The sequence below is a fragment of the Equus asinus genome, chromosome 17 (genome assembly GCF_041296235.1).
Source record: "Equus asinus isolate D_3611 breed Donkey chromosome 17, EquAss-T2T_v2, whole genome shotgun sequence".
Lineage (NCBI taxonomy): Eukaryota > Metazoa > Chordata > Mammalia > Perissodactyla > Equidae > Equus > Equus asinus.
Genome location: NC_091806.1, coordinates 3,240,448 through 3,266,300, shown reverse-complemented (window position 1 = coordinate 3,266,300; position 25,853 = coordinate 3,240,448). Strand labels below are relative to the sequence as shown.

Genomic DNA, 25,853 nt, shown 5'->3' with positions numbered 1-25,853 from the left:
AGCTGATGCTGCCAACAGCCCAGAAGGTAGATATTATCCTGTTTTTTATGGTTTAGGGAACTGAAGCTCATGGAGGTTACATAACTGGCCCCAGAGCTCATACCAATAAGTGGAGGGAAGTCTAACTCCCTTGCTCTTCCTTTTCTCTGTCTCTCAATTTCATACAATTATCTATTTTCCATCCCATAAGGGATTTATTTTTATAAGGCCAGGGGCACCACTGGGGATGGATGCACAGGGGCTGGCAATTCGACTGGCAGCATTTCATTTCTTGAGCTGGGTGGTGAGCACACAGACATGTGTGTATGAATCTTTATACTTTTTACATCTTAAATATGTTAATGTTTATCTTGAAAACATAAGAATTTTCTATAAATACTGGCAGCCAGAAAAGCGGGAAATACAGTATTGTTGACATTTATTGAGCACATACTATGCCCTAGACAGTTTTAAATAGTTTATTTACTTGTACTAACTTATCTCCTTATCTCACCCTTCCAACAACATATGAGGTGGATACTGTTATTATCCCCATTTTAATATGAATGGAAAAATTGAAGAAAGTCAGATTAAGTAAATTATCGAAAGTCATATAATTTATAAAGGGGAAAAAACTAGATTTGAAAGAAGCACTCTGGTTTCAAGATATGTACACCTAAAGACCACCACCCTATAATAACTTTCCTCAGAGGTGAACCCGTGAGTGGGTGAGTCAAATTTGCAGAGGTGGGGGAAAATGTTTTGTGTGTCTCCGGCGAAGTGCCTGTTACATTCCTTGGAGATTTGCATCCAGTTAAACAGGGAATTCAACATAGCTTTCTCATGACATTGACAGAAAAAGAGGTGGTGTAGTTGGCAGCAGTTTCAAAGAAATGTTTAATATCTGGGCTTGACTGCCTTGGACTGGTTGAAGGGGAAGGACCAGGCAATAATAGAGGGTTCTGCCAATCACGGAAACTTCCTTGGCAAGGAGGATGGAGTAGTGGAGGGATTTAAGAATGCTGAAGGTTCAGTGATCTAGCCTAGTTGGTGTTTTCTCCTGCTTGGATAGGGAAGCTATAAAAACACAGTTTGGGATTACTGCTGTTGCTGCTGCTCATCAGATCACAGTCACTCTAGCACGGATCTTCTCATCGCCATATTTCAGTACACACACTCCAGTTCAGAGACTGCACACACACACGCGCGCACATTGCAGTTCAGGAATTGCACACACACACACACACACACACACACACACTGCAATTGAGGAATTGCACACACTCACACTGCAGTTCAGGAATTGCACACACACACACACACACTCCAGGATTGCGGTGTAAGGAATTCCCAGGTGGGACACCCCCGGAGCGGAGGGAAGCCCAGCCGGAGCGCTCCGGGTTGACAGCAGGACCCGCCCCGCGCCTGCGCCTTGCCCGCGCGCCCGTGGAGGACTGCCGCCAGGGGGCGCGCACGCCCGGCGCGGCCGCTCCGTCTCCCCGCCCGCTCCCGCCCTCGCTGCCCGCGAGCAGAGAAGGCGGAAGTCGGGCGGCTGGGACTCGGGCTCCGCGGCCCAGGGACGCGGCGGCGGCGGCGGTGGCGGCGGCCTTGGGGCCGGGAGATTGGCGTCCTGGCCGCCTCGGCTCGCAGCGCGGAGCGCATGCTCTCCCGGCGCCTCGGCTGAGCGAGTCGTGCGGCCGGTGGAGTCGGCGGCCAGCGGACGAGAGCGGTGAGTCTCCTCCAGACAGCTCCCGGCGGCCGCGGCCTTGCTCCCCGCAGGTGAGGGCGCGGTCCCCGGTCCCCTCGCTTCCCACAGGTGAGGACTCCACCCCTGCCCCCTGGCCTCCCACAGTGGGGGTGCCGCCCCCCTGCCCCCCTCCTCCCCGCCGGGGTCCCCTCCTCGCCCCCAGTGCCCCCTGGGGTTCCCCTCCTCGCCCCTCTCCTCCCCACCGGGGTCCCTTCTCCGCCGATCTCCTCCCTGCCGGGGTCCCCGCCCCGCCCCTCTCCGCCTCTCTCCTCCCCCCCGGGGTCCTCTCCCCGCCCCCCGTGTCCCCTGGAGTCCCCTCGAGTCCCCTCTCCTCCCTGCTGGGGTCCCCGCCCCTCTCCTCCCGTCGAGGTCGCCTCCCTGCCCCCCGTGTCCCCTGGAGTCCCCTCCCCGCGCCTCTCCTCCCGCCGGGGTCCCCTCCCCGTGCCCCGCGCCGAACCCCAGCCTTGCCTCCATTCGCTCCGCGCGTTCCCTTTCCAGAAAAGGAAATCGCCTCCTGGATTTTCCCCTTCTCTCGGAGCTTTAAAAAAAATCCCTTTTGAGTTCCCACCGCCTCCCTCTGTCACTGTCATGGGAAGGCTATTTTGGGTTCCCGGCTGAACTCGATAGAGGTCCCGGGCAGCGAGTTTAAAAAAAAAAAAAAAAGACAAGGTTCAGATGACACGGATGTTTCCTCCCCGCCCCTGCACTCGGTAGTCGCAGCGATTGTTCCAGACGCCGGGCTGATAAAGCTGTTCCTAGTACTTGGCGTTAGGGGAACTCCGGCCGAGGCTTAGGGCGTCTCGAGTGTGAACAGAAAGCGCCGGCGGCCGGAGCGGCCCTGCGGGTCTCGCTGGACCCAGAAGCGCGTGAAGACGCTGCAGGTGTCGGCCGTGGGAACCCGGGATTGTCGGGGGAGGGGAGGGACCTTTCGGATTTGGAGGTTGCGGGTGGGGTGAGGACGGGGTGGCCTCTTGTGACTCAGGAGGGAACGTGTTTCGGGGACTTGTTGCCCAGGCGGTGGTCAGCTGCAGCTTGCAGGCGCGGTGCACATGGCAGGATTTCAGAACTGCAACTTGTCTTCTCTGTGATTAATTCGGACGTGTGATGCTGGTGAACTTCTTGCCGCTTGGGTTTTGAAAGAAGTCGTTCACGTCCTCGCTTCCTGGAGGAGCGGGAGCAGTGCCTGGGAAGGGGACTGCCCCTCGTTTGTGTTCAAAGTTAAGGCCTAACAATGGACTGGCACCGCCTCTTGGCCCATGCAGCACATTTGGAGGTCTTTGCATTTTAGGGATAGATTTGAAGGAGTTGGTAAATAATTTCTGTTTCTAAAGCTAGTAGCAAATTAAGCGTAACTTCTCAGTATTTTGTTTTACTTTACGTGAGCTGTATGTTTAGCCGTGAGTGAATTTCCTTTGACTTAAAATTGACCAATTCAAGACACAGTTTGTTGATTTCTTTAGCTTGGAAGGTTTCTCTCATTAGCATCTGTGGATCGTAGAAGAACCAGTTTTTGTGCATCACCCTACTCCCCCATGCCAAGACCTTTAACAGTATACTCTCTGGATTGTAGTATGTATATCCAGATACTCAAAAGTGGGTTAAGCCATGATTTATGGCATGCCATTTGCGGTATTTCTCGCAGTCAGAATAAGTTGACTCTGATTACCTCCCACAATATTCAATTAAGGCAGCGCTTATTAACTAGAGTCTGAACTGCAAAAAGAGAATTGCAGTCATGCAGCTCCTAACCTACAAGGTAAGGAGCGATTTAAATTTGTTCCATTCTTTCTCTTAATTCATAGAGAAAGCCACGTAAATTCTAAATGTTAGAGTAGAAAAGAAAAGAGGCTGTAAGAAGTCTGTTTTACAGGTAGGAATATATATGAACTCTTGCTTGTTTTAGCTTACGGAAAGCCAGGCTGACTTCTGCAGCGTGTCGTGGTGTGGATACCCGTGCTGCCCTCTGAGGTTGGAAAGCATCTTGGGAGAGAACACTGTTTTCTACATACCGTGGGTGCCGGACCGTCTTCTGTTCACTGCTATGGCTGATACAAAGCACTTTGTGTTCTTCTCTGAATGTTAATGAAAATAGCTATAATTTTCCTTGTATTTAGGAAAGTTATTTTCACTTATGTCATCAAGTCATCACAATCCCTAAAAGTAAAGGGAAAAAATGTTTTAACTTGCAAAAAAAGAAAGATTCAACATAAAAATAATGCATGGCACTCAGAATACTGTTTTAGCTTAATTTTCCCTTTGTAGTATAGTTACATGGGACCATATACTGTAGACAGAGAGTGACTATCTGAAAAAGTTTATTTGGAGGATATGAAGCTTCTATATTACTTCTTAAAACATGAAAAGTAATGTGAAAATTGTAGATATCTAGGTTTTTGAGAGTGCTCATTTTCATGCCTTGCACTGCATTCCTGCAGTGGAATTCCTTTTAAGGCGCTGTGACTGATCAGACAGGTTTTCTTAGTAACACATTTACTGTAAAAGATCTCTTTAAATCTCAAGACCTTCAGGTCTTTGGAACTGGTCTGCAAGAGGGCAGTCTATTGGCTATCCAAGAAATTGCATGTTAAGTGGACATTTGGGCAGAAAAAGGAAACTTAGCTCAGTAACTTTTGCTTTTGTCTTCTGGCTACCACTGTTATATGCCGTACAGGCAGATAACAAATATTGACTTCTCAAAAGTGATTTTACTTTTAAAAAATAAAATGGGTTAAATTCAAAAGGCAAATATACCTAGAGTTGTCAAGGGTATATAAAATGGACTTGCTAATACTTACTCTGCTTTTGGGAGTTAGAAAGCCTTTGATACATGTTGGATAACCAGCGTTATCTATCAGAAACCTTAAAAAGTTACATACCCTTTGACCTAATAATTCTACTTCTAGGAAATTTATCTAAGGAAGTAATTGGATACAAACATGTGTATGGGAAGAAAATAAGAAAGGATATAAACCCTGCTGTAGCATAAATGTCCTCTCGATTGGGAGGGTGTGCCGGGGCCTTCGGCTCCAGCCTGGAGCGCGGCTGCCATGTCTGATTCTGCTGTTTGCCACTGTCTTGCCGTCCCTTCCTTCCTGCCAACCTGTACTTGGTCTTCCCTGGGAATCCACATTCGCTAGAACAAGGCTTTGGGAGCTGTTTCTGTCTTCTCAAAAATATTGTTTCAAAACTAAGAAAGTAAAACAAAATGCCAGTTTTTCTCTACTGATTCTTTAAAATTTTATCAACCTGGCGTAATAATACTGGATAGCTCGTGTTTAGTAGAAGCTGTGGTCAACACCTTAGTCAAGTGTAATAAAAAGAAAGGGGAAAAAACTTTAAATGCAGATTTATAGACAAATTCATCAAAACACAGAGACAGACGTAGTCCAAAGTGCACAGGCTCTGGGGTCAGGGAGACGGGTTCTCATCACAACTCTGTTACTTATTAGTTGGGTAATCTTGGCAAGCGGCTTAACCTTTTTGAGCTCCACAGTTTCCACTATGATAAAGGGGACAGTAAAATTATTAACTACGATTACTCTATAAAGCTGCACATATCATGATCACTCCTTACCTCCAGGCACAGTTCTAAGTGCTTGCGCCTGTTAACGCATTTAATCCTCTCAGTAATTCAGAGGTGGATTCCGTTGTTATCCCCATTTGCAGATGAGGCACAGGAAGCACAGATGGTTATATAATTTGCCCAGGTCATAGCCCAGGTAATGGAGAAAGAGTTAAACCCAGAGCGTCTGATTCCACCACCTCGCAGTACTGCCTCTCCAGCCAGGACAGCGCCGCGTCCTTTGTGGGTGCTCACTTGGGGTACTCAGAATCTCTTTGAGAAGAAGGAAAAGGTATCTATAGTGGTAAAAAAAAAAAAAAAAGCAGAGGATTACTGTCTTAATCCATATTTTACATGGTGATAGCTAGGATTTTTATATAAAAATGAAACAGGCAGGGGGATAGTTGTCTACCAGATTAACTGGAGGCTTACATTCTGTTTCTAGAACTACATCTGGCACATGTTAGGAATTTTCCCCAGGGGTCATTATCTACAACAGGCTGTGAATTGCTCTTAGACATTAGCTTCTCACTGGCAAATGTCATAATGACTTCGAATTTGAAGGCACCCCACCTACCCATGAAAGCAGTAGTTTTCCGTAGGCAAACAAGCTCACTTGTTTTTCCAGTCATTAATAATGAAACATAGTCACTTGACTTGGCTAAAGGCAGAAGGACATACAGATAGACTTTTTCAATTCCATTCTTTCTACACAGGAGAAATCCCCACACTGAACGTTTGGAAGTGCTCATAGAATTTTAGGTCTAGAAGAAGAAACCAAGATCCACATAGTTAAGTTGCCCTAAATCACACGTGTAACAGTTGCACACAATGGTGATCCCTTGTGCGCTGCTCTTCCTTGCGCTGCCTGCTGCTGGCACTCGTGTCTTCAGGATACTTGAAGGAGCTTCAGCAGCATAATGACGTTCTTCAGCAGGTGGTTCATGAACACCTATTATGTGAAAGATCTTGTGCTAAGTACTGAGAATATGAGAATTAATTCTTGACTTCAGTCACCGGAAACAGATAGTTATGAGATAGTATTGCAATTGAGGCACTTTTCTTCTTTTAACCTTACATTCTTTCTACTAGATCATGAACTCCTTAGCTTACTATAAAATAGTAGTCATGAAACAAAGCTCAAAAAACTGGAAGTTTTCTGAAGATGATATTAACACAGCTAATGTATATCAACTAAAAGGTGACTTGCATTGATAAGCTGTGATATATATGTGCGTGTATATTTATGTATGTTAAGGCATTTTTTTCTTGCTATTTCTACAGAGCAACCAATAAACACGTTACTATGAGTCTGCTAAACTGTGAAAATAGCTGTGGATCCAGCCAGACTGAAAGTGACTGCTGTGCAGCCATGGCCAGCTCCTGTAGTGCTGCGGCAAAAGACGACAGTGTGAGTGGAACTGCCAGCACGGGGAATCTCTCCAGCTCTTTCATGGAAGATATCCAGGGATATGATGTGGAGTTTGACCCACCCCTGGAGAGCAAGTATGAATGTCCCATCTGCTTGATGGCGCTGCGGGAAGCAGTGCAAACACCGTGCGGCCATAGGTTCTGCAAAGCCTGCATCATCAAGTCAATAAGGTACGTGAGCGGCAGAGAACCCAGTCCCCTGACAGAACCAAGTACAGAGAACATCGTCACGTAGAACACAGGACATCCCAAGATGAGTCTTATACGTAAAAAGCTACTTAGGGAAAAGGAACGCTGGACAGAAAATTAAGAAATTTACATTTTTATCCCAATTCCTACTGTGGCATGAAAGGTAATTTCTGTCTCCTCCCTAGTCTGACCCTTGGATAAATAAATAAGTAAATAAGTAGCTACTTTTACTTAAAGCAGTTCTGTTACTGTTGCAGACTAGAGTGTGTCTCTGTGCTTTAAGAAAATAGTATAAAATAAATGTACCTTAAATGAGGAGCCTCCTCGAATTCAATAATCTCAGCCATACAGAGAAGGGTGACTCTGTAAGTGACCAGTTGTTCTGATTTTAGCCATGTTAAGTTCTGTTACCTGATGTCTATGCACAACTGTAAAAGAACCAACATTTTTTTTTTAAGATCTTATTTTTTCCTTTTTCTCCCCAAAGCCCCCCAGTGCATAGTTGTATTATGTTCTTTGTTGTGGGTCCTTCTAGTTGTGGCATGTGGGATGCTGCCTCAGCATGGTTTGATGAGCAGTGCCATGTCCGCGCCCAGAATTCGAACCAATGAAACACTGGGCCACCTGCAGCCAAGCGCGTGAACTTAACCACTCAGACACGGGGCCAGCCTCAAACAACCAGCATTTTTAAAGAAAGTATTAATTGATGACTCTCCCTTCATAATACATCCAAACTTCAGTCCCTTCTCTCTGCCTCCACTGCTCCCACCCTGTTGGGAATCGCCCTCAGCTCTTGCAGGCTGTTCTAGAGCAGCCAGCGTGAACCTGGTCAGGTAAGTGCGCTGATGTCATCTGTGCTCAGAACCCTGCAGCAGGTGATCTGGGCGCCGCAGCCAGCGTCCTCATCAGGCCCTTGTGTTAGGTCCCTAGTCCATTTTCTGACCTCCTTTCTACTACTCTTCTTCCTCCGCCGATTCCCAATTGGCTGTTCCTCGAATGTCTCGAGTATGCTCCTGCCTGGGGAAGATGGCTCTTCTCTGCTTGGAGCACTCACCTCAGCCAACCGCGTAGCTCATGCCCTTTCCTCCCTCCAGGCTGCTCGGAGCTCACCTTCTCACAGGCAGGCTGCCACCCTCCTTGTACCGCCCTGCCTCCCCCGCCGCCCCCCACACTCCCAGTCTCCCTGACCTACTTTTGTTTTTTCTTTAGCACTTCTTACCTCACAGATTCCAGATAACTCCACAAGTTCCAGATAACTTGTGTGTTTATTTGCTTGCCCAACTGGAAAATAAGCTTGAGAGCAGAGGTTGAGATCTGTTTTATTTCTTGATATTTCCTAAGTGCTGGGAACAGTCCTGACACACAGTAGGTGCTCAGTGAATCATGATTGCTTCAACTGAAGGAAGGAAGTTGTGGAATTTCCACCAATGATTCCAGTTCATCTCCTAAGAAATACATACATTGTGCTATAATTCAAACATAGGTGGGAATATTTTTAGGTGACTAAGGAGTTCTATACAGAAAGAAAAATTAGAAGAAGTGAGATTTTATGTTCTTCAGTAAATAAACATCTAGTCGTATTGATGAAATCATTTTTAACCAGGTTAAGTTGGCTATTCACTTGTAAGTTTCTCTTTCAAGTTTAAATTAACTTTTTTCCCTTTCTCTTTTTTTTTCTTGTGACATCTTTGTGTCTGGTTTTAGTATCAGAGTAATTAATACTGGCTTCATAAAAGGAGTTTGGAAGTATTCCTTCCTTTTCTATTTTTTGGAAGAGTTGGAGAAAGATTGGTATTAATTCTTTAAATGTTTGGTAGAATTTACCAGTGAAGCCATCTGGCCCTGGATTTTTGTTTGTTGGGAGGTTTTTGATTACTGGTTCACTCTCTTTAATAATCAATCTGTTCCCATTTTCTATTTCTTCATGATTCAGTCTTGGTAGGTTGTATGTTTCTAAGAATTTATCCATTTCTTCTAGGTTGTCAGATGTGTTGGCATATAGTAGTGTCTTATGATCTTTTGTATTTCTGTGGTATCAATTCTAACATCTCTTTCATTTCTGTTTTTATTTATTTGAGTCCTCTCTCTTCTTGTGAGTCGAGGTAAACTTTTCTATACAATTTGAATTTAGTCCATACTCAGGACTTGGCTTAATTTAAATTACAAGGGAACATGTGTCTTGTTTCAATTTTAGGGGAAAATGGTTACCCAGCTTTGAACTGGCAAGATCTGTTTAGGGTAGGTTTTCTCAGCCTGCTCACTATTGGCATTTGGGGCCAGATAGCTCTTTGTTGTGGGAGAATATCCTGCATGTTATAGGATGATTTAACAGCATCCCCGGCCTCTGCTCACTGGAAGCTGTAATATCCCCCTCTTCCCCAATTTGGAGACCCAGAGTGTCTCCAGACATTGCCAGATGTCTCCTGGGGGGCAAAATTGCCCCGGTTGAGACCAGTGATTTAGGGTATACATAAAAGCAGTGTTAAAGGCTCAAGTTTCAGTTTATAATGATTTTAATTTATATTGCATTTTGGTAAAAATAGTACCATATATGGGTGGTTGATTTTCCTGTAGGTAGAAATGTACAGTATTTTCCCAAGTATCACCCATGCCCAGGGAGACAGCTAATTGTTAGCAGTTTTTAATAGCAAGACATTCATGAAAGTAGTGGGACAGTGATCTGAAAAGGAAGTAAAACCCACAAAAGGAAGTCTGAGGCTTTTTTTTTTCCTATCTCCCTCTAAGCCAGAAACGATCACTTAATATAACTCTAATGTTCTTAAAGGAACGGGTCTGTTTTCTCATCTATTTTAGTCATTCAGAGAATTAAAATGCATTTCAATCCAATTCCATTTTCTTTTGGAGTAGATAATGGTTTCCACTTACTTTGTGTAAGGTTTTTCTTATTTTCTCTTAGACAGCCATGTCATAGGTTTTGGGTATATATTTCAATAAATTTGTTTATGGCTTTCTGTGCTTCTCAGAAGATATCTGACAGCTTAATAATAACATTATGCAGTCTGAGAGGCCCCATAAAGATTGATTATGTGTCTCACCTTTATTAGTGCTAAGACGTTTGACAGCAGACCCCATTTTCCGGCACTTTTTACCTGCGGCAGCAATAGCACCATTGGTTTACACATAGGACGTGCTCAGCACGTCCCCTGTATGCCCCTGTAGCTGGCCTGACCTGCCATGTTTTGTGAGTGAAGATTGAGACATCCCAAAATATTAAAGGGGAATGACAGACACCCAAGCTTCCTGGGCATAGTTTTTCCCATCATAAGACAGAATGAACCACTGGGAAGCAGGGCATGGAGGGCCTCTAACTCCCCGCTCCACTGCACTCTAGACATAAAAATAGAGGAACCCTTGTGTTGCCCCTGAGCCAGAGTGTTGTAATGACTATTCAGAGTAAACCTTAAAATGTGGCCTCGTAGGGGAACTGCTAATTGGTTTAATTTTTCCGTATGACTGAGCCATGCACTGCAGACTTGTTATTAGTTTTATGAGCAGTGTTTCTAGTTCCATCTCACTAGTATGTTGTGCAGCTGCTGACAGAGCAGAGGCCTGCCAGACTGCCACCGTTCCCGTCTTTAACCTTCACTTCATTTTATGCCGATCAAAATATGATTTTATTCAATTAATTTTTTTCATTTTTTGGTTGGAATCTATCCCACAATCTAAAATCCCTAGTGTTTGATAGGTAACCAATATGGTGCTAGTTGTATTCACTTCTTAAAAGAACAGTTCATAAACTGTTCATTAAAAGGACAATTTAGGGGGCCGGCCCCGTGGCCGAGTGGTTAAGTTCACACGCTCTGCTTCGGTGGCTCAGGGTTTCGCGGGTTTGGATCCTGGGCCCGGACATGGCACCGCTCATCAGGCCACGTTGAGGCGGCATCCCACACGCCACAACTAGAAAGACCCACAGCTAAAAGTATGCAACTATCTATTGGGGGGGGATTTGGGGAGAAAAAGCAGGGGAAAAAAAAAAAAAGAGACTGGCAGGTGGTTAGCTCAGGTGCCAATCTTTAAAAAAAAAAAAAAAGGATATTTTGTTGATATTATGCAATATGATGTGTTAAATTCTTTTCCATAGGGAACAATGAATAGAGGATTTCTGTGTGGTGCAGGGAAGCTCTTTGTGTTCTCTGGTGTTTGTCTACTAAATGTATGAGTCCTGTCTGTGTCTTCTAGGGATGCAGGTCACAAATGTCCAGTCGACAATGAAATACTGCTGGAAAATCAACTATTTCCTGACAATTTTGCAAAACGAGAGATTCTTTCTCTGATGGTGAAATGTCCAAATGGAGGTTGTTTGCACAAGATGGAACTGAGGCATCTTGAGGTATCAAAATTATTTTCTAGCCGTTAGCGTATATGCAAGGCAGCTCCTGAGAATAGGGACTTTGCTGTGCCCTCTGTGTTTTGCCAGTGCCTGGAATGTTATAATTGATTAATAAGTTCTTGCTGAGTTAACACCAACCCTTTCATTACTGAATATAAATATACAATAATCCCCCCTTGTCTGTGGTTTCACATTCCATGGTTTCAGTTACCTGTGGTCAACCTCGATGCAAAAATATTAAATGGAAAATTCCAGAAATAATTCCTAAGTTTTAAATTGTGCATTGTTCTCAGCAGCCTGATGAAATCTTGTACCATCCTGCTTCGTCTCTCAGGAGACGTGAATCATTGCTTTGTCCAGTGTGTCCACACTGTATGTGCTGCCCGCCCGTTAGTCATTTAGTAGCCATCTGGGTTAGCAGATGGACAGTCTCAGTGTCGCAGTGTGCGTGTTCAGGTAACCCTTATTTTATTTAATAATGGCCCCAAAGCGCGAGAGTACTCATTCTGGCAATTCAGATATGCCAAAGAGAAGCTGTAAAGTCCTTCCTTAAAGTGAAGATGTGCAAGTTCTTGACTTAATAAGAAAAGAAAGCAAATCCTGTGCTGAGGTTGCTAAGATCCACAGTAACTTCTGTAGTATATTGTTTGAATTGTTCTGTTTTATTATTAGTTATTGTTGTTAATCTCTTACTGTGCCTAATTTATAGAGTAAACTCTATCATAGGTCTGTGTGCATAGGAAAAAACATAGTGTATATAAGGCGTGTACTGTCTGCAGTTTCAGGCATCCACTGTGGGCCTACTGTAAGTAGAAACCAGAAATTTCTCTCTCTTTTTTTTTTTTGGAGGAAGATTAGCCTTGAGCTAACATCTGACACCAATCCTCCTCTTTTTGTTCAGAAATACTGGCCCTGAGCTAACATGCATGCCCATCTTCCTCTACTTTATATATGGGATGTGTACCACAGCATGGCTTGCCAAACCGGTGCCATGTCCGCACCCAGGATCAGAACCTGCGAACCCTGGGCCACCAAAGCGGAACATGTGCAGTTAACTACTGCGCCACCAGGCCAGCCCTCAGAAATTTCTTATTTCATCTGCTCTTGCTTTGCCCCAGTGATAATAAAAAAGAAGTCAGTATTCTTCTGCAAGTTTTTTGGGTGAACATTATCTGCAGTAAAACTGAAGAGCATTTTAAATACAACTGTCGCATTTTAAACCCATAGCATAATTCTTTCATTTTGAAATAAGCAACAAACCCCACGTAGCCATCGTCTTAGTAATCTCATCATACTTTCTCTCTGTTTTTCTAAATTGTGCATTTTATTACGCATTAAATGGAGTTGTCCTGTAGCTTGAGATTAACTGAAGCAATCAGATAAAATAATTAGCTTTTAAATTAAATCAATTCTTAGTGTGGTGGTTTGGTGAGAAATTAACTCTGTTTATTTTCTATTTTAAATTAAGTATCTAAAACATATTTGCAACTTACCACCTTTACTTAGCTCCTTTTGAAAGAGTGGCCTTTTTAACAGTACAAAATTGATAGTCAGAAAATCTAACTTCTTTCCAACTCTCTTCCCTAATTGGATACATGAACTTGAGAATTCACATTCTTTCTATAAACTTGCAGTTCTCAGCCATTATTTGAAAAAATTCATTAAGGGCTTCATATTGTGCTTCAGTGGTATGTACTAGACAAAGTAGGTTAGGTAGCCAGTTTCATAAAGAGAGGAGTATATTCTTAGAAGAGAGAATATTTAGGATAGTTCTTAAGGATTGGAAAATACTCATTGATTATTTTTTCCTTATTATAGGATCATCAAGCACATTGTGAATTTGCTCTTATGAATTGTCCCCAGTGCCAGCATCCCTTCCAAAAATGCCAACTTAATATTCACATGCTCAAGGAGTGTCCAAGGAGACAGGTTTCTTGTGTAAACTGTGCTGTATCGATGGCATTTGAAGATAAAGAGGCATGTACTAACTTGGATTTGTTAATTCCAGTACTAAAAATGTTTTTATTGTATATTTGAGGGGTTAGCAGCAGATGAGAATGGTACTCCGATTCTTAGTCTATATTATCAGTTGTGGGGAGATTTTTAAGAAAGAAAGTTCAATAAATCATTTTAGTAAATAACTGTAGGGTTTCTATTTGCATGTCTTTCTTAGAAAACATTGTTTATAGTACTTACCACTCTAGTAGATCTGCAAGTAACAAAAGCTTCCGGGAAAGACATATGCTGGTCTGCTTTCCTGTGTGATGTTTTAGTGACCAGTCTCGGAGGAGAGAGAAACAGGTAGAATGAATACTGTATGAGGCTTGTACTTTTCCCTTTGAAACAGAGAATGGGTTGGTAAAACGTTTATGGAGAATAAATTAAAACCCACAAAGTGTGTTCCTTTGGTGGTAATTCATGGAGCTATACACATATAATGAATTCACTTTTCTGTACCTATATTATACTTCAACTGAAACGTTTATCTTTAAAAAGAAACTGGATGGAACCTGACAGCATCATGTTGATAGAAAAGTTTTTCCATTCGGAATCTGAGCTGTAGAGAGGTTAAGTAATTTTATATTAATATTGTCAATGGCGAAGGTAGCACTGAGATCCTTGTCCTGGATCCCCATCCTATATCCTCTTTACTAAAATAACCTCCGTGTAATTTATGTTCTTTTATAGCTGTTAAGATACTTCCTTAAACTTTATTTCTTATAAATTCACCTTGATAATTTTCCCTACCTTCTTATGAGATTGAGCATATTATACTCATTAAGTTCATGAAATATTAAAAAAAAAGTCAACTAACTTGCTAAAATGGAGAAAATTCTGAGGCATAATTAGAGCAAATTGATGTCTTCCTAAACCTGAGTAAATTAAATGGACTTAACCTGGAAGGTTTGTTATTTCTTAAATTCGTTGTGTTCTAGAAAACGAGGCTCACCCTTCCAGGGCCTCAGAGGACCTGAGCACCGAGCCTCCTGCCCTAAGATTCTTCCCTTCTTTAACCCTCCCGATGGGAGTGCTAATTGAATCATCATGGTGCTGCTGCGAATGGTTGGAAGAGCCTTTGGAGAAGAGTAGTATTGGCAGATGATGTCCAAACCAGCCACAGATGCTCTGCCTCAGGTTAAAAGAAGGGATTTAAAAGATTCTCTTTTGAATCTTTTACAACCATATTCATTTAAAGAGCTGGAAGAAGAGATGAATCACATTATTACACTGGCAACCGGAGAGGAAATAACCTTCATGTAGTATTCTCACATTTTTGTTTTATGCACATCAATGTCCTTAATTTGTTCATAGTGAGAAAAATATGTTTTATAAAAATAGGTTGTTTTTACTTTTTCAGATTTTCTCATGCTTTCCTTATGTTTCTCTAATAAAATTTAGATCCATGACCAGAACTGTCCTTTGGCAAATGTCATCTGTGAATATTGCAATACCATGCTCATCAGAGAACAGGTATAAAGGATTTCCTTTCATAAATTAATATTTCCATAAATTAAAGAAGTGAGTTAAGTTTTTAGTTGAACATTTAGATCAGTAAGGCAAAATGAATGCAGGTTGAAGAAGTATTAGAACTCGGTGAAAATTTTTCATATAAATTAAAATAATGAATACTTTCAGAAAGAAAAAAATCCTCAGCCCTCTCTGAGTACCTAAAATTTGTAAGTCATTAACATAATATTCATGTTTATGTATATTCATAAAAGTTCCGCACGAAACCAGGTAATTTTAAGATAAAAGTAATCAAAAATCCACATTGAAAGAAAAAAGGAAAAACTTGAAGAAATGGGTATTTACACACTGTGAAATAAGGTTGTTGGGTATCCAGAGAGCAGCTGAGAGAGAGAGAACGATGAGATCGAAGGACAGCAAGTCTGTTGGGCGGCAGAACGTTCTTTGCAGCCGTGGCCCCTGGGACGCATGGAAGATTGTGCCATTTCGGGGACTGTAGCCCCTCTCTGCACTTGTCCTCAGACCACTGGTGGGGCACTATCAGAAGTAGTAGTTATAATAGAAAACTTACATTTTTATTATTAATAGACAAAGGAAAATTCCATCTGATTGCTATCTCCTGACATTTGGGGAGTTTACCCACAAAATCTGAATATTAGTCACTAAATATTTATACACCCATGAAATCTGCAAACCCAGAGATCATAATTGATTACCTTACTGAGTAGAAGCCAGCAAAACCTGTCACTTGACTAAACTTTTCCATTTGTCTGTTAACAGAGTCCTTTAGTTTTTTCCAATAAAGCCTTAATTTGAAGGTGTTAAACTTCTTTTTGCATATGAAGTCTCACCTCCCTGGTTTTCCTTTTTGCTCTGTTTTAATATTTAAAGGAAACCATGCAGCACATCTAAAACCTAGCAAAAATCAAACTTAATGTAGGAAAAAACCCTAGGTTAAGAGTGAGAAGGCCTAGATTTGGACATCTGGATGTGCCACTAACTTGCCCAGTGATCTCTGGCAAGAAAGTTGACATTCTAGATCAGGGATCAGCAAAGCTGCCTGCCAGCCAAAGCTGGCCTGTCTTTGTAAAGAAGGGTTACCGGAACACAGCCATGCCCATGTGTCTGTGTGTTACATATGCTGGTTGTGTACCACAGTGGTTGAGTTAGTACTTGGGACAGAGACCGTGGGGCCTACAAAGCTAAAAATATTTGCTCTCTGACCCTTTACATAAAATTTTGCTCACCGGTGTTCTGGAGTATGTGAAATGAAGGGTTGAATTAAATGGTCTCCATTGTTGTTTTTGCTTAAAATATCTATAACTATAAGCAAATTAAATTTCTGAAGGGAATTTGGTACCGCTTGCAAAGAATACAATTCTGTGTAATGGACCTCGCCTTAAAGAATGTGCTTTCGAGTCCCCAGATCAAAGGCTGAGACTTTCTTTAGAACTTTTAATTATGTGCTTAAAATGCCTTCTAACATCTGAGCCAAAACATTATAACCAGAACATGCCCATGTTAACAAAAAGTAAGACAATTTATGAAAGGCGGTCGTGAGGGGAGTACTGAATGCAGGTAGTGGCTTTCATGCACGCAGTGGACGGGTGCCTGTTAAATGGCTTGAACCCCGGGGACTGTCTTGGTCAGTTTGCAGTTGTGGTTGACATCATAAGGTGCTTTTTCTTTAAAGTGCCAGTAGAGGGTGCCAGTTCCCAGCAACAGGAACAAATTTATTTTCTTGAAGTGAATCCTGAGTGATTTGGGGGATGGTATGCGATGTTGACATTTCCTTTCTCTCTGACTCGTGCAAATAAATATTACTTTAATCCTTGTGAGCTTCACGCTTTCTGTTGCATCTACTCACATCTGCCGCTCTGACACAAAAGCAGGCGTAGACGATGCGTGGTTTTGTTTAGATGAATGTAAATCTTCATTTCAAGTGTAATGTCATCAAACTAGAATATACGCAAGGAGAAACATTTTTCGACTTTTGTTTTGGTTTTCAGATGCCTAATCATTATGATCTAGACTGTCCTACAGCCCCAATTCCATGCACGTTCAATACTTTTGGTTGCCACGAAAAGGTAAGGGTTTTTTTTTCTTTTAATTCTTCAATATAGATCAAGAAGATTCAGTCAGCCAGTCTAGTGGAGAACACCGGTGGGCCTAGAGACGGCTGACAGGTGTCATATATGTGGTCGTAAGCACTGAAGGGAAATTGGGATTCGGAATATGGATTTGGGAAGTAGTTCGTGATGGTGATGGCAGGTGCAGCTGAGGTCATGTAGAGCAAGTGTGCACCAGGAAAGGAGCCAGGAACAGCCGTCCAGGGACTGTGAAGCAGGCAAGGAGAAGGATTGTTCTGGTCTCCAAAATTAGTTTCAACACTAGTGATCAGTTGTGTGAAATGTCAGAAGTGGATCACTATTTATGATAAGTCGTCCTTTCTAGAGAGTGCAGGTACACTTTTGCTTTTCCATTGGGCTTTTTTTTTTTTTTTTTTTTGGTGAGGAAGACTGTCGCTGAGCTAACGTCTGTGCCAGGCTTCCCCTATTTTGTATGTGGGACGCCACCACAGCATGACTTGGTGAGCAGTGTGTAGGTCCATGCCCAGGCTCCAAACCCAGGAACCCGGGCCACCAAAGTGGAGCATGCGAACCCAACCACCATGCCACCAGGCTGGCCCCTTCCGTTATGCTTTTTAAACCTCACTTCTTTTAGAATAAGCATGCCTTTAATAATTTTGAAAATAAAATGAGCAAATAGTATATAGTATAATTACATTTTGTGGGGAAATTCTCTGTGGTTTGTATGCATAGAGGAAAAAGACTTGAAGGAAATGCATCAAAATGTTCATGGTAGTTAGGTGAGATAATAGGTAACATTTTCTTTTTTCTGTTTTTTCTTTTAAAGATTTTATTTATTTCCTTTTCCTCCCCAAAGCCCCCCGGTACATAGTTGTATATTCTTAGTTGTGGGTTCTTCTAGTTGTGGCAGGTGGGACGCCACGTCAGCGTGGTTGGATGAGCAGTGCCACGTCCATGCCCAGGATCCGAACCAATGAAACACTGGGCCGCCTGCATCGGAGCACGTGAACTTAACCACTCAGCTACGAGGCTGGCCCCACATTTTCTTTTTGATCATCTATATTTTCTGTTTTTCTGTAATATACGTGAATTACCCTTACAATAAAAATTGTTGTATCATGAATATTTTTTTTCATATAACAGTGAGAATGTTCCCAATGACCTTAAAAGTATAAGACAGGAGAGGTTTCATTTCACAGCAGATTTGTAAAGGAGGAGTTGGGAAGTGCACGTGGACTACTTTTGGTTATAAATGGAAAAGGGAGAAAACAGTGTTAGCTAGAGGGAGACCTAGATGAATAGAGAGGTTTGCTTTTTTTTTTTTTTTTTTAAAGAGAAAGACTTTAATAATTATATTCTAGGGGGCAGAGTTGGCAGAGAGAATGTTTGAGGAGAAAGGAGGAAGGGGATAGTGGAGCAGAATGGCCGAGGTGCTGAGGAGCATGGGTGCCAGGCAGGGCTGGTGAGGCGCTAATCTCGGATAGGAGGAGGGTCATGTCCGAGGCAGAAGAGGGGCTGGGCTAGATCCTGCTGCTCTCCTCGGTGGGAGGGACCCGTGTCTGAGGGCAGGTGGAGAGACTTCAGCAGGCAGCCTCCATTTTTCTGTGCATGGAGGGGCAAGATCGTCTCACTGGGCTGGGAGTCTGATGAAGACAAAGAAGGTTGTAGGGGACTGAGGGAAGTGGTGACATTACTTCAAGACCTTTTAGGTGGTTTGGCTAGATCCCTTCCTCCGCCTCACAGTGCCTATTCCCGACGTAAGGCTTGTTCGTGGTTTTTTAGATGCAGAGGAATCACTTGGCACGCCACCTGCAAGAGAACACCCAGTCGCACATGAGAATGTTGGCCCAGGCTGTCCAGAGTTTAAGCCTTGCCCTAGCTCCCGCACCTCAACGGGACATGCTCCCATATGATTCTGCCCCTCTGTCCCGGGTGTCCTCTGGGTGTTACCCAGAGGTCCGGAATTTCCAAGAAACCATTCAGCAGTTAGAGGGTCGCCTTGTAAGACAAGACCATCAAATCCGGGAGCTGACAGCGAAAATGGAAACTCAGAGCATATATGTAAGTGAGCTCAAACGAACTATTCGAACCCTTGAGGACAAAGTTGCTGAAATAGAAGCACAGCAATGCAATGGCATTTATATCTGGAAGATTGGCAACTTTGGGATGCACTTAAAATCTCAAGAAGAGGAGAAGCCCGTTGTCATTCATAGCCCTGGATTCTACACAGGCAAACCTGGATACAAACTGTGCATGCGCCTGCACCTCCAGTTACCCACCGCTCAGCGCTGTGCAAACTATATATCCCTCTTTGTCCACACGATGCAAGGAGAGTATGACAGCCACCTCCCTTGGCCCTTCCAGGGTACAATACGCCTTACAATTCTTGATCAGTCTGAAGCACCCATAAGGCAAAACCATGAAGAGATAATGGATGCCAAACCAGAGCTGCTTGCCTTCCAGAGACCCACAATCCCACGGAATCCAAAAGGTTTTGGCTATGTGACTTTCATGCATCTGGAAGCTCTAAGACAAAGAACCTTCATTAAGGATGATACTTTGTTAGTACGCTGTGAAGTCTCTACCCGCTTCGACATGGGCAGCCTTCGGAGGGAGGGTTTTCAGCCACGAAGCACTGATACCGGGGTATAGCATCCCCTCATTGGTTAAAAAAAAAAAGAAAAAATCAGTCTGAAGCAAGCAGGGCCTTTCCTTGCGCTCTTCTCAGTAATCATCTGCACACAGCAAAAGCAGTGGGAGAAATGCAATAGCGGCCAGTGAATGTGGTTAGAGAGGTTACTTACCACTGCTTCCTGTTACAAACATCGGAAGCAGCTTTTTCGTGGGAATCTACAAGCTTTTTCAAACTTGTTGCAAGTGAAGTGCCCGTGGCATATTGCAGCACTTGTTTGTCAGTTCATATACCTCTTCGTTGTACTTTCCTGGGCTTTTGCTCCAGTGTGTTTTATTGTCAGAAAAAATAGTAAAGGGCTGGAATAGTAAAACTCAGACATTTTAACAATAATGAATGTTCCTTAAAACTTCACCTTATTTTTCTAGTGTTACATGTAATATATTAAACTTGAGAATCACTACCACCCCGTTCAGGTTCCAGCAAGAAGACGTTACTCCAGAGTTGAGTTCTCATTTTATTTGACCTTCTGCAGGTTTCAGTGGAAAGTTTAAGTTCTCATTAACCCTGTTTTTCCCCCCAGAATCTTACTAAGGATATTCAGGGACTAGTTTAAACCCTAAATATAACCTTACTTATTTAGTGCGAACATGTTGTCTGTTGAATAATTCTTGTTTAAGTATTTCACTCTACCGTACTTACATGTTTCTTTGAGGCTGCAAAGTAGCATCTTCTTCAGAGTTCAGAATGCTGAGGACCAGGTGGGTACCAGCTGCCCAGTGTGATGCTGTAAATCTCTTTCTGTCTATTCAGTGCAGAGTGATTTCCACAGCTCTGCATATGTTCTCTGTTGCTTAGTGCTTGTAGGACAAGGAGATACACACACATAATCACCATTAAAGTTAAAAATGACTCAACTGGTCGACCAATACAGCATCTCATTGGTGGTGACAGAGGCTATTTGAGCAAGACATTTTCAGCTCTCAAACACCCTCTGGTGTTTTAGTTCAGTTAAACAGAACAAAATTAATTTCCTAAAAGCAGAATTTCTTAATACTTGGGAGATTGTTGGTCATGCTTGAGAGGTCAAACGAAGGCTGGAAATCACGTGGTCACGTCAGGATTTGGCTTGAGTGGCTGTTTTAGTCCAACAGCTCAGACCCTAGGAGGATCGTGTGGAATGTATTGAAGTGGCCAAATGTTCCCCTAATAGGGAGATGATTTTTGTGTCATTATGTATTTGTTCAAGGCCTGCAGATAGTAAATATTATGGTGAAATCTAGTTCTCAGGGAGTCCCACAACTAGCATAGGCTCCTGTAAGGAATCTAAGAGGACCCGTGCACAATGCTGTTTACACGAGAGATTGTTGAAAGTTGTCTGGATGTGAGAGAGGGTCCTGTGTCTCCAGAGAGGCCGAGTCCGCCCTGTGACCAGCGCTCACCATCAGCCTTTATTTCAAGAGGAAGCCGAGAGACTTAGTCTATGGCGAAGAATGGTCTCCGTTCCATGCAGACCGAGCAAGTGTCACTTTGACCTTTCCCCTTACTTTGCTCTCTGCCCTCTGCCCCACCCCACCGCAGGTTTAGGCTCCTGCTCTGGTGGGTTTGTCAAGCGGAGCTCCTGTTGCCCCACGCCACAGTCAGTCCCACCTGCTCGTCAGCAGTCTGTCCCTGGGCTCCTGGGCTCTCCAGCCAGCTCCTGAGGTTGCGGCAGCGCCCGCCTCGAGGTGGGGACCCCACGCCGCTGCTCCTGTGATTGTTGCCGATGAATGAAGAATTGTCGCATCCCACTTAAAAGGCAAGTGGCAGTTATTCTTCTGTTGCACAGAAAAAGCCCGAAGGAGATGTAATAAACTGTTTTGATGACTTATTTTCTTCTTTGTGCTCTCTCACGTGTATTACATTTTCTACTGTAAACATGTACTTTCATCAGAGAAATTAAATGTTGCCGCAAAACACTTCAACCCCACCAAAAAAGGAAACGATATTCAGAAGCTTCCTGGTCAAACGTCTATTAAAAGCGTGGCTGTGCATTAGGGCGCTGAGGTGACTCATTTCCTGCCTTGGTTATGTTCTTTTTTCCTACTAACTCAGGAGTCTTAATCCAAACAAAAGCAGTGTTTCGCCCAACTTCAACTTCTCCATCTGTGAAATAAGGAGGGGAGTAGATGCTTCTCAGGTCCACTCCAACCAGAAGATTCTATTTGAAAGTTTAAGTTCTGACCAGCAGAACATTGAATGTTGACGATACTTACAAAAAGATTTTGCCAGTAGCGAGTTGCTTTAACTTATGTTTTGCTGCCATCAGACTGTCCTTCAGCTTAGTGTCCATCAGCTGGGTCTCATCTTAATTTTAATAAGCAATTATTTTACCCCCAACATTTGTCGTTTTGTAATAAACCAGCTACTTATTTCACGCTGGTCATATATTGTGAACACAGAATAAAAGTAACGGTTAAACTGTCACTCCAAATGGAAACTTTCGTTAAGACTTCAACTCAGAGTCAAGTCCTACCTGGAAAGCTGGTTTGAAACATGCAAGTTTCACCCTGTTGGTCTACAAGTATTTGGGCCGTGTATTTATATTTTATTAACCTTTTAAGGTATTTATCTTTTGACATCATTCTTGGACATTGCTAACTTAAAAGTAAAATTTCCTCTTTTCCTGAAGATGTCCAACCCAGTGCTGGATGGACCTTGCTGCCAGTCACGCGTTTTGCTCTTGGAAAGCCAGTCTGAGTGTCGGTTTGTAGTTCGGTAGTTTTCTGCTCTCCTGCGGGCGCTGCAGCAGTGGCATTTTCGGGCTGTACTGCAGTATGATTCATCTTTTATTTTGGGGAATCAGAAAAAATGTGAAAAAGAATGAAAGGTGAGTTTTTCCCCCAATGATGGACTCATCTAGAGATGTTGGGTGATCTCTCGCAGTTCGTCTTGTGGTGGGCATAAAATTCTGAAATTATCCTCCGTTACTGTTTTTATACCCGTATGTCTTAGATGAACTCTGAGCGTGTTTATGATTACGCATGCAGTTAGAGTGCGTTCTCGTTAAAGAGGCGCCGTGGCCTGTCCTTCTTTTCTCCAGGGAGTCCCAAGTCTCTGCTGACCAGAAGATGTTTTTAATTATCAGAGAGGTTTTTCTTACGTGCGACCTTGAAGTACTTTATTCAGTTACTGCTGCTCTTTTCTTGGCTTGCCTCCCTTAAGTTCTACTCATTGTTTCTGTGAGATACTATTAGGTGTTTCCGTGATGCCAGTTCCCTGGAAGCTAAGCAGTGCAGCGCTTTAAGGAAATGAAAATGCCACAGTAGTCATTTGTATTTTTCTTTTGAAATCAGTTTTTTTGAATTCCCACGTTCCCCTGATAAGCTGTAGTTGGTTCTGCAGTTGGCTGTTAACGCCTCTAGAATGGAGTTGGCAGTTCCGAATTCCCAGTATCCAGAAAGGCCATCTGATGACATCAGGTTAGATGGATCTCTGCAGGTCCTGACCTTCTCCTGCAGCCAAAGACAGATGCTTGCAAAGAGATGCCTAGTTCACTAAATGTCACCGAAGCCTTTAATGTTTTACAGCTTGTTCCTCCCCGAAAACTTGGGTTGTTATTATAAAATTGTAAAATATACTAAAGAGTAATTAGAGATGGGGACAACACCTTGTGGAATGAGGAGACAGATGCTCCTCCTCCTCTCAGTGCTTTCTCAGCAGCACACCAGCCCCGGGAAGGAGGGGCGGCCCCCCCTCAGCAGCACACCAGCCCCGGGAAGGAGGGGCGGCCCCCCCTCAGCAGCACACCAGCCCTGGGAAGGAGGGGCAGCCCCTGCTCTCTCAAGGCCAGGGGCTCTGAATGCAGGGGTGGTCCACTCCCGGAAGGAGTGCTGCTGCTCCCAGCTGCTCCTCCAGAGGGAGAGCCTCGAGAACAGGGCAGGGCATCCGTGTGCTGCTGACTGGTGGCGCTAACCCGGCGTCCTCCCAGGTGGATTTCAGGGTAAGAGCGGAAGTTCAGTGGGAAGAAGGGCATGTGGATTCCCCTACCCAAGAAGGAAACGCTGTCAGTGGTTCCAGAAGCCCATCCTAGCAGTTCTCTTCCACTCAGCCCTCAGCAGAATGTAAACTGTGCACGACAGGGACACCGCCCACTGCCGAAACCTTGCCCTTAGCACAGTGCCTGGCACGCAGCACACACTCACATATCTCATAATGAGTGGAAGTACTAGTCAAAGCGGACCAATTTCAGGTATTTGTCACCTAAGTTTTAGGTGGTAAGGCATAGATGTTACTTTTTTTGCTTTTTTCCCCAACACTTTATTGTGAAATTTTTCAAACATGCAGAAGTGTTGACAGACTTGTACAGTGAACATGCGCCACCTAGAATCTGCAAATAACGTTTGGATACATTTGCCTTGTCGCTTAATGTCACTCTCCCTGAGACTTCTCCACGTTTGGTTTCTCCTCGTAAATCTCACTGCTGAGGGAGTTGAACAGTTTTAATGGAGTTGTCTTAAACTCTTTGGGTAAACTTGGGACATTTGTATTGTAGCTGGAATTGTAGTCCTCACTTGAAGCTAGTTTTAAACTCGTAAATCTGTTATGCTGAATTTTAACCTTATTTATTTTGCCTAAAGGGATGTTTTTTATAATGGATTTGAAAGTCCTTGATCAATTGTGCAGAATATTCTAATGTTATTTTCACACTTGATAAATTATCCAAGGAAGTTCTCTGGTGCGAATGTAATTTGGGGCCCATTTTGCTTGTGCAGGGTTCCAGGATTATGTACCCATGGGCTAAAGAGGTTTTGTAATTTAACATAAGCCACTAAATTAGGAGCTGAGAGACTCAGGTTTTACTCCCAGCTGACCGTGGGCAAGCCAGTTCTTTTGTTGTGTCAGGTTATCTACCTGTACAGTGGGGGCCGGAATTTGAAATCTGGTTATCACTAAGTCATGGGTAACATTTGTTAATGCTCGGAGCTTTCAGGAAAGACACTTATGAATCTGGGGAGGCTCTTACAGTTCTATAACTATGACAAGCTGCGGAATGAAATCTCACTTTTGAGAAATTGGGGCATGTGCAGGGGTCAACGTGTCTTATCAAAAAGCTGCCGCTGCTTAGAACTTAGCATTGCCACGGAGCCTGTGCGCTCTTCCTGATCCACCTGGACTCGGAAATCCTGTGCTTTGTGAGAGCAAGTGAATGCAGACGGGAGGAGGGGCGCTAACCAGAGACACACTTACAGTCAGAGTGCAGTGTAAAGCAGGGCTGGGGGAAGGAGCACTTAGAGGAATTATCCAGACTCACTGCGCTCGCCCTCCACTGCTCCCCCAGCACCTCGCACCACGAGGACAACAGGCCCTGCTCCCCCTGCAGCTCAGCCTCAGGCGGTCTCCCTCAGGTCAGTACAGCTGGACTGCAGGGCTGACGGAGGGAAGAGCAGGGTCTCCACGTAGTAGATGAGTGTGAACTGTTCTTTCTAAACCCTGGTTATGCATACGGGTTCCCATTCACCTCACAAAGGCACTGGGAGTGTTTAGTTCAGATGGCGCCTTTGTAGCAATTGCAAGGATGTGACTGAAACAGCATTCCTTGGATGGCCCCTTACTGCAGAGTAATTCAGAAGAACACAGATGCAGACTGACACGCCTGCTCCTCCCGTCTGTTGTTGATATTCTCTTATCAGCCTGTATATGGCACCAATATCTTTCCCAGAAAAGTACTCAGTTAAAACGAAATTCCATCAAAATATAAGTGATGTTCCAGGTGTTTTTAAATAAACTAGAGTGCTTTCATTTTTGCTTTATCTTTGCTCTGTTTTGGAGACGTGGTTTCTCACTGTATTTGGAGGGAAGAAGCGTCGCAGGTGCTAGTTTTCACTTGAAATAAACACAAAATCAGTATCTTGCCCCTTCAGCAAATAGTAGCTGGGGATTCATCCTAGTCTTTGGTGTGGGCTGTGTTTCTGTCCTGCGGTCTCTAAGGTTGCATTTTACAAAACAAAATTAGGCCAAAACCAAATAGAAAGTGTGAAACCAGGTAGTAACAGGTTGAACTTAGTCCCAACAGAGAAATGAGAAGCCTGGCGAGAGCCCCAGGGCTGTGACTGTCCCTGCCTCTCCCTAGTTCCAGACTCCCTGGGCAAGTTTCTGAGTGACAGCCACCTCTACTGCGAGGTGTCAAAAAGCATTTTAAGGAGCTTTCTATGGGTCAACCCGTCTCTTCTAAAGCAGACTCAGTTTCCCTAAGTGGAATATAAAAGCTGGTAAGAGCTAAATGCTTTACAAAACTCCACCTTAATTTTTAAATTAAAGTTCCAAAAATGAAATACTGTTATTAATCCCAGAATAAGCCATAGAATTTTTTTAAACATTCCACTTCTATTTTGGGTTAGCTTCTTGACACATCTTATTTCTAG

At 43.5% G+C, this 25,853-nt stretch overlaps 1 protein-coding gene across 4 annotated transcripts; it reads left to right on the top strand.

Annotated features, from left to right (window-relative positions):
- The first annotated feature begins 1,493 nt into the window (after nt 1-1,493).
- Nucleotides 1,494-21,407, top strand: TRAF6 (TNF receptor associated factor 6). 4 transcript variants are annotated; one of them, XM_044750068.2, is made up of 7 exons: nt 1,494-1,758; nt 6,573-6,890; nt 11,109-11,259; nt 13,078-13,236; nt 14,659-14,730; nt 16,737-16,814; nt 18,600-21,407. In XM_044750068.2, the coding sequence occupies exons 2-7, from the start codon at nt 6,595-6,597 to the stop codon at nt 19,467-19,469; spliced, it is 1,626 nt and encodes a 541-aa protein (XP_044606003.1). In that variant the 5' UTR covers nt 1,494-1,758; nt 6,573-6,594; the 3' UTR covers nt 19,470-21,407. The 4 variants fall into 4 exon arrangements, with proteins under 4 accessions (XP_044606003.1, XP_044606004.1, XP_044606002.1 ...); XM_044750069.2 differs by having other exon boundaries at nt 1,497-1,708; XM_044750067.2 differs by having other exon boundaries at nt 1,497-1,795.
- Nucleotides 21,408-25,853: the final 4,446 nt, after the last annotated feature.

Bases quoted from the DNA above. Each gene is read 5' to 3' on its own strand.
- TRAF6 (XM_044750068.2), top strand. From the start codon at position 6,595: ATGAGTCTGCTAAACTGTGAAAATAGCTGTGGATCCAGCCAGACTGAA. The intron at 11,260-13,077 runs GTATCAAAATTA...TCCTTATTATAG, and splicing joins TGGAACTGAGGCATCTTGAG to GATCATCAAGCACATTGTGA. The intron at 16,815-18,599 runs GTAAGGGTTTTT...GTGGTTTTTTAG, and splicing joins CTTTTGGTTGCCACGAAAAG to ATGCAGAGGAATCACTTGGC.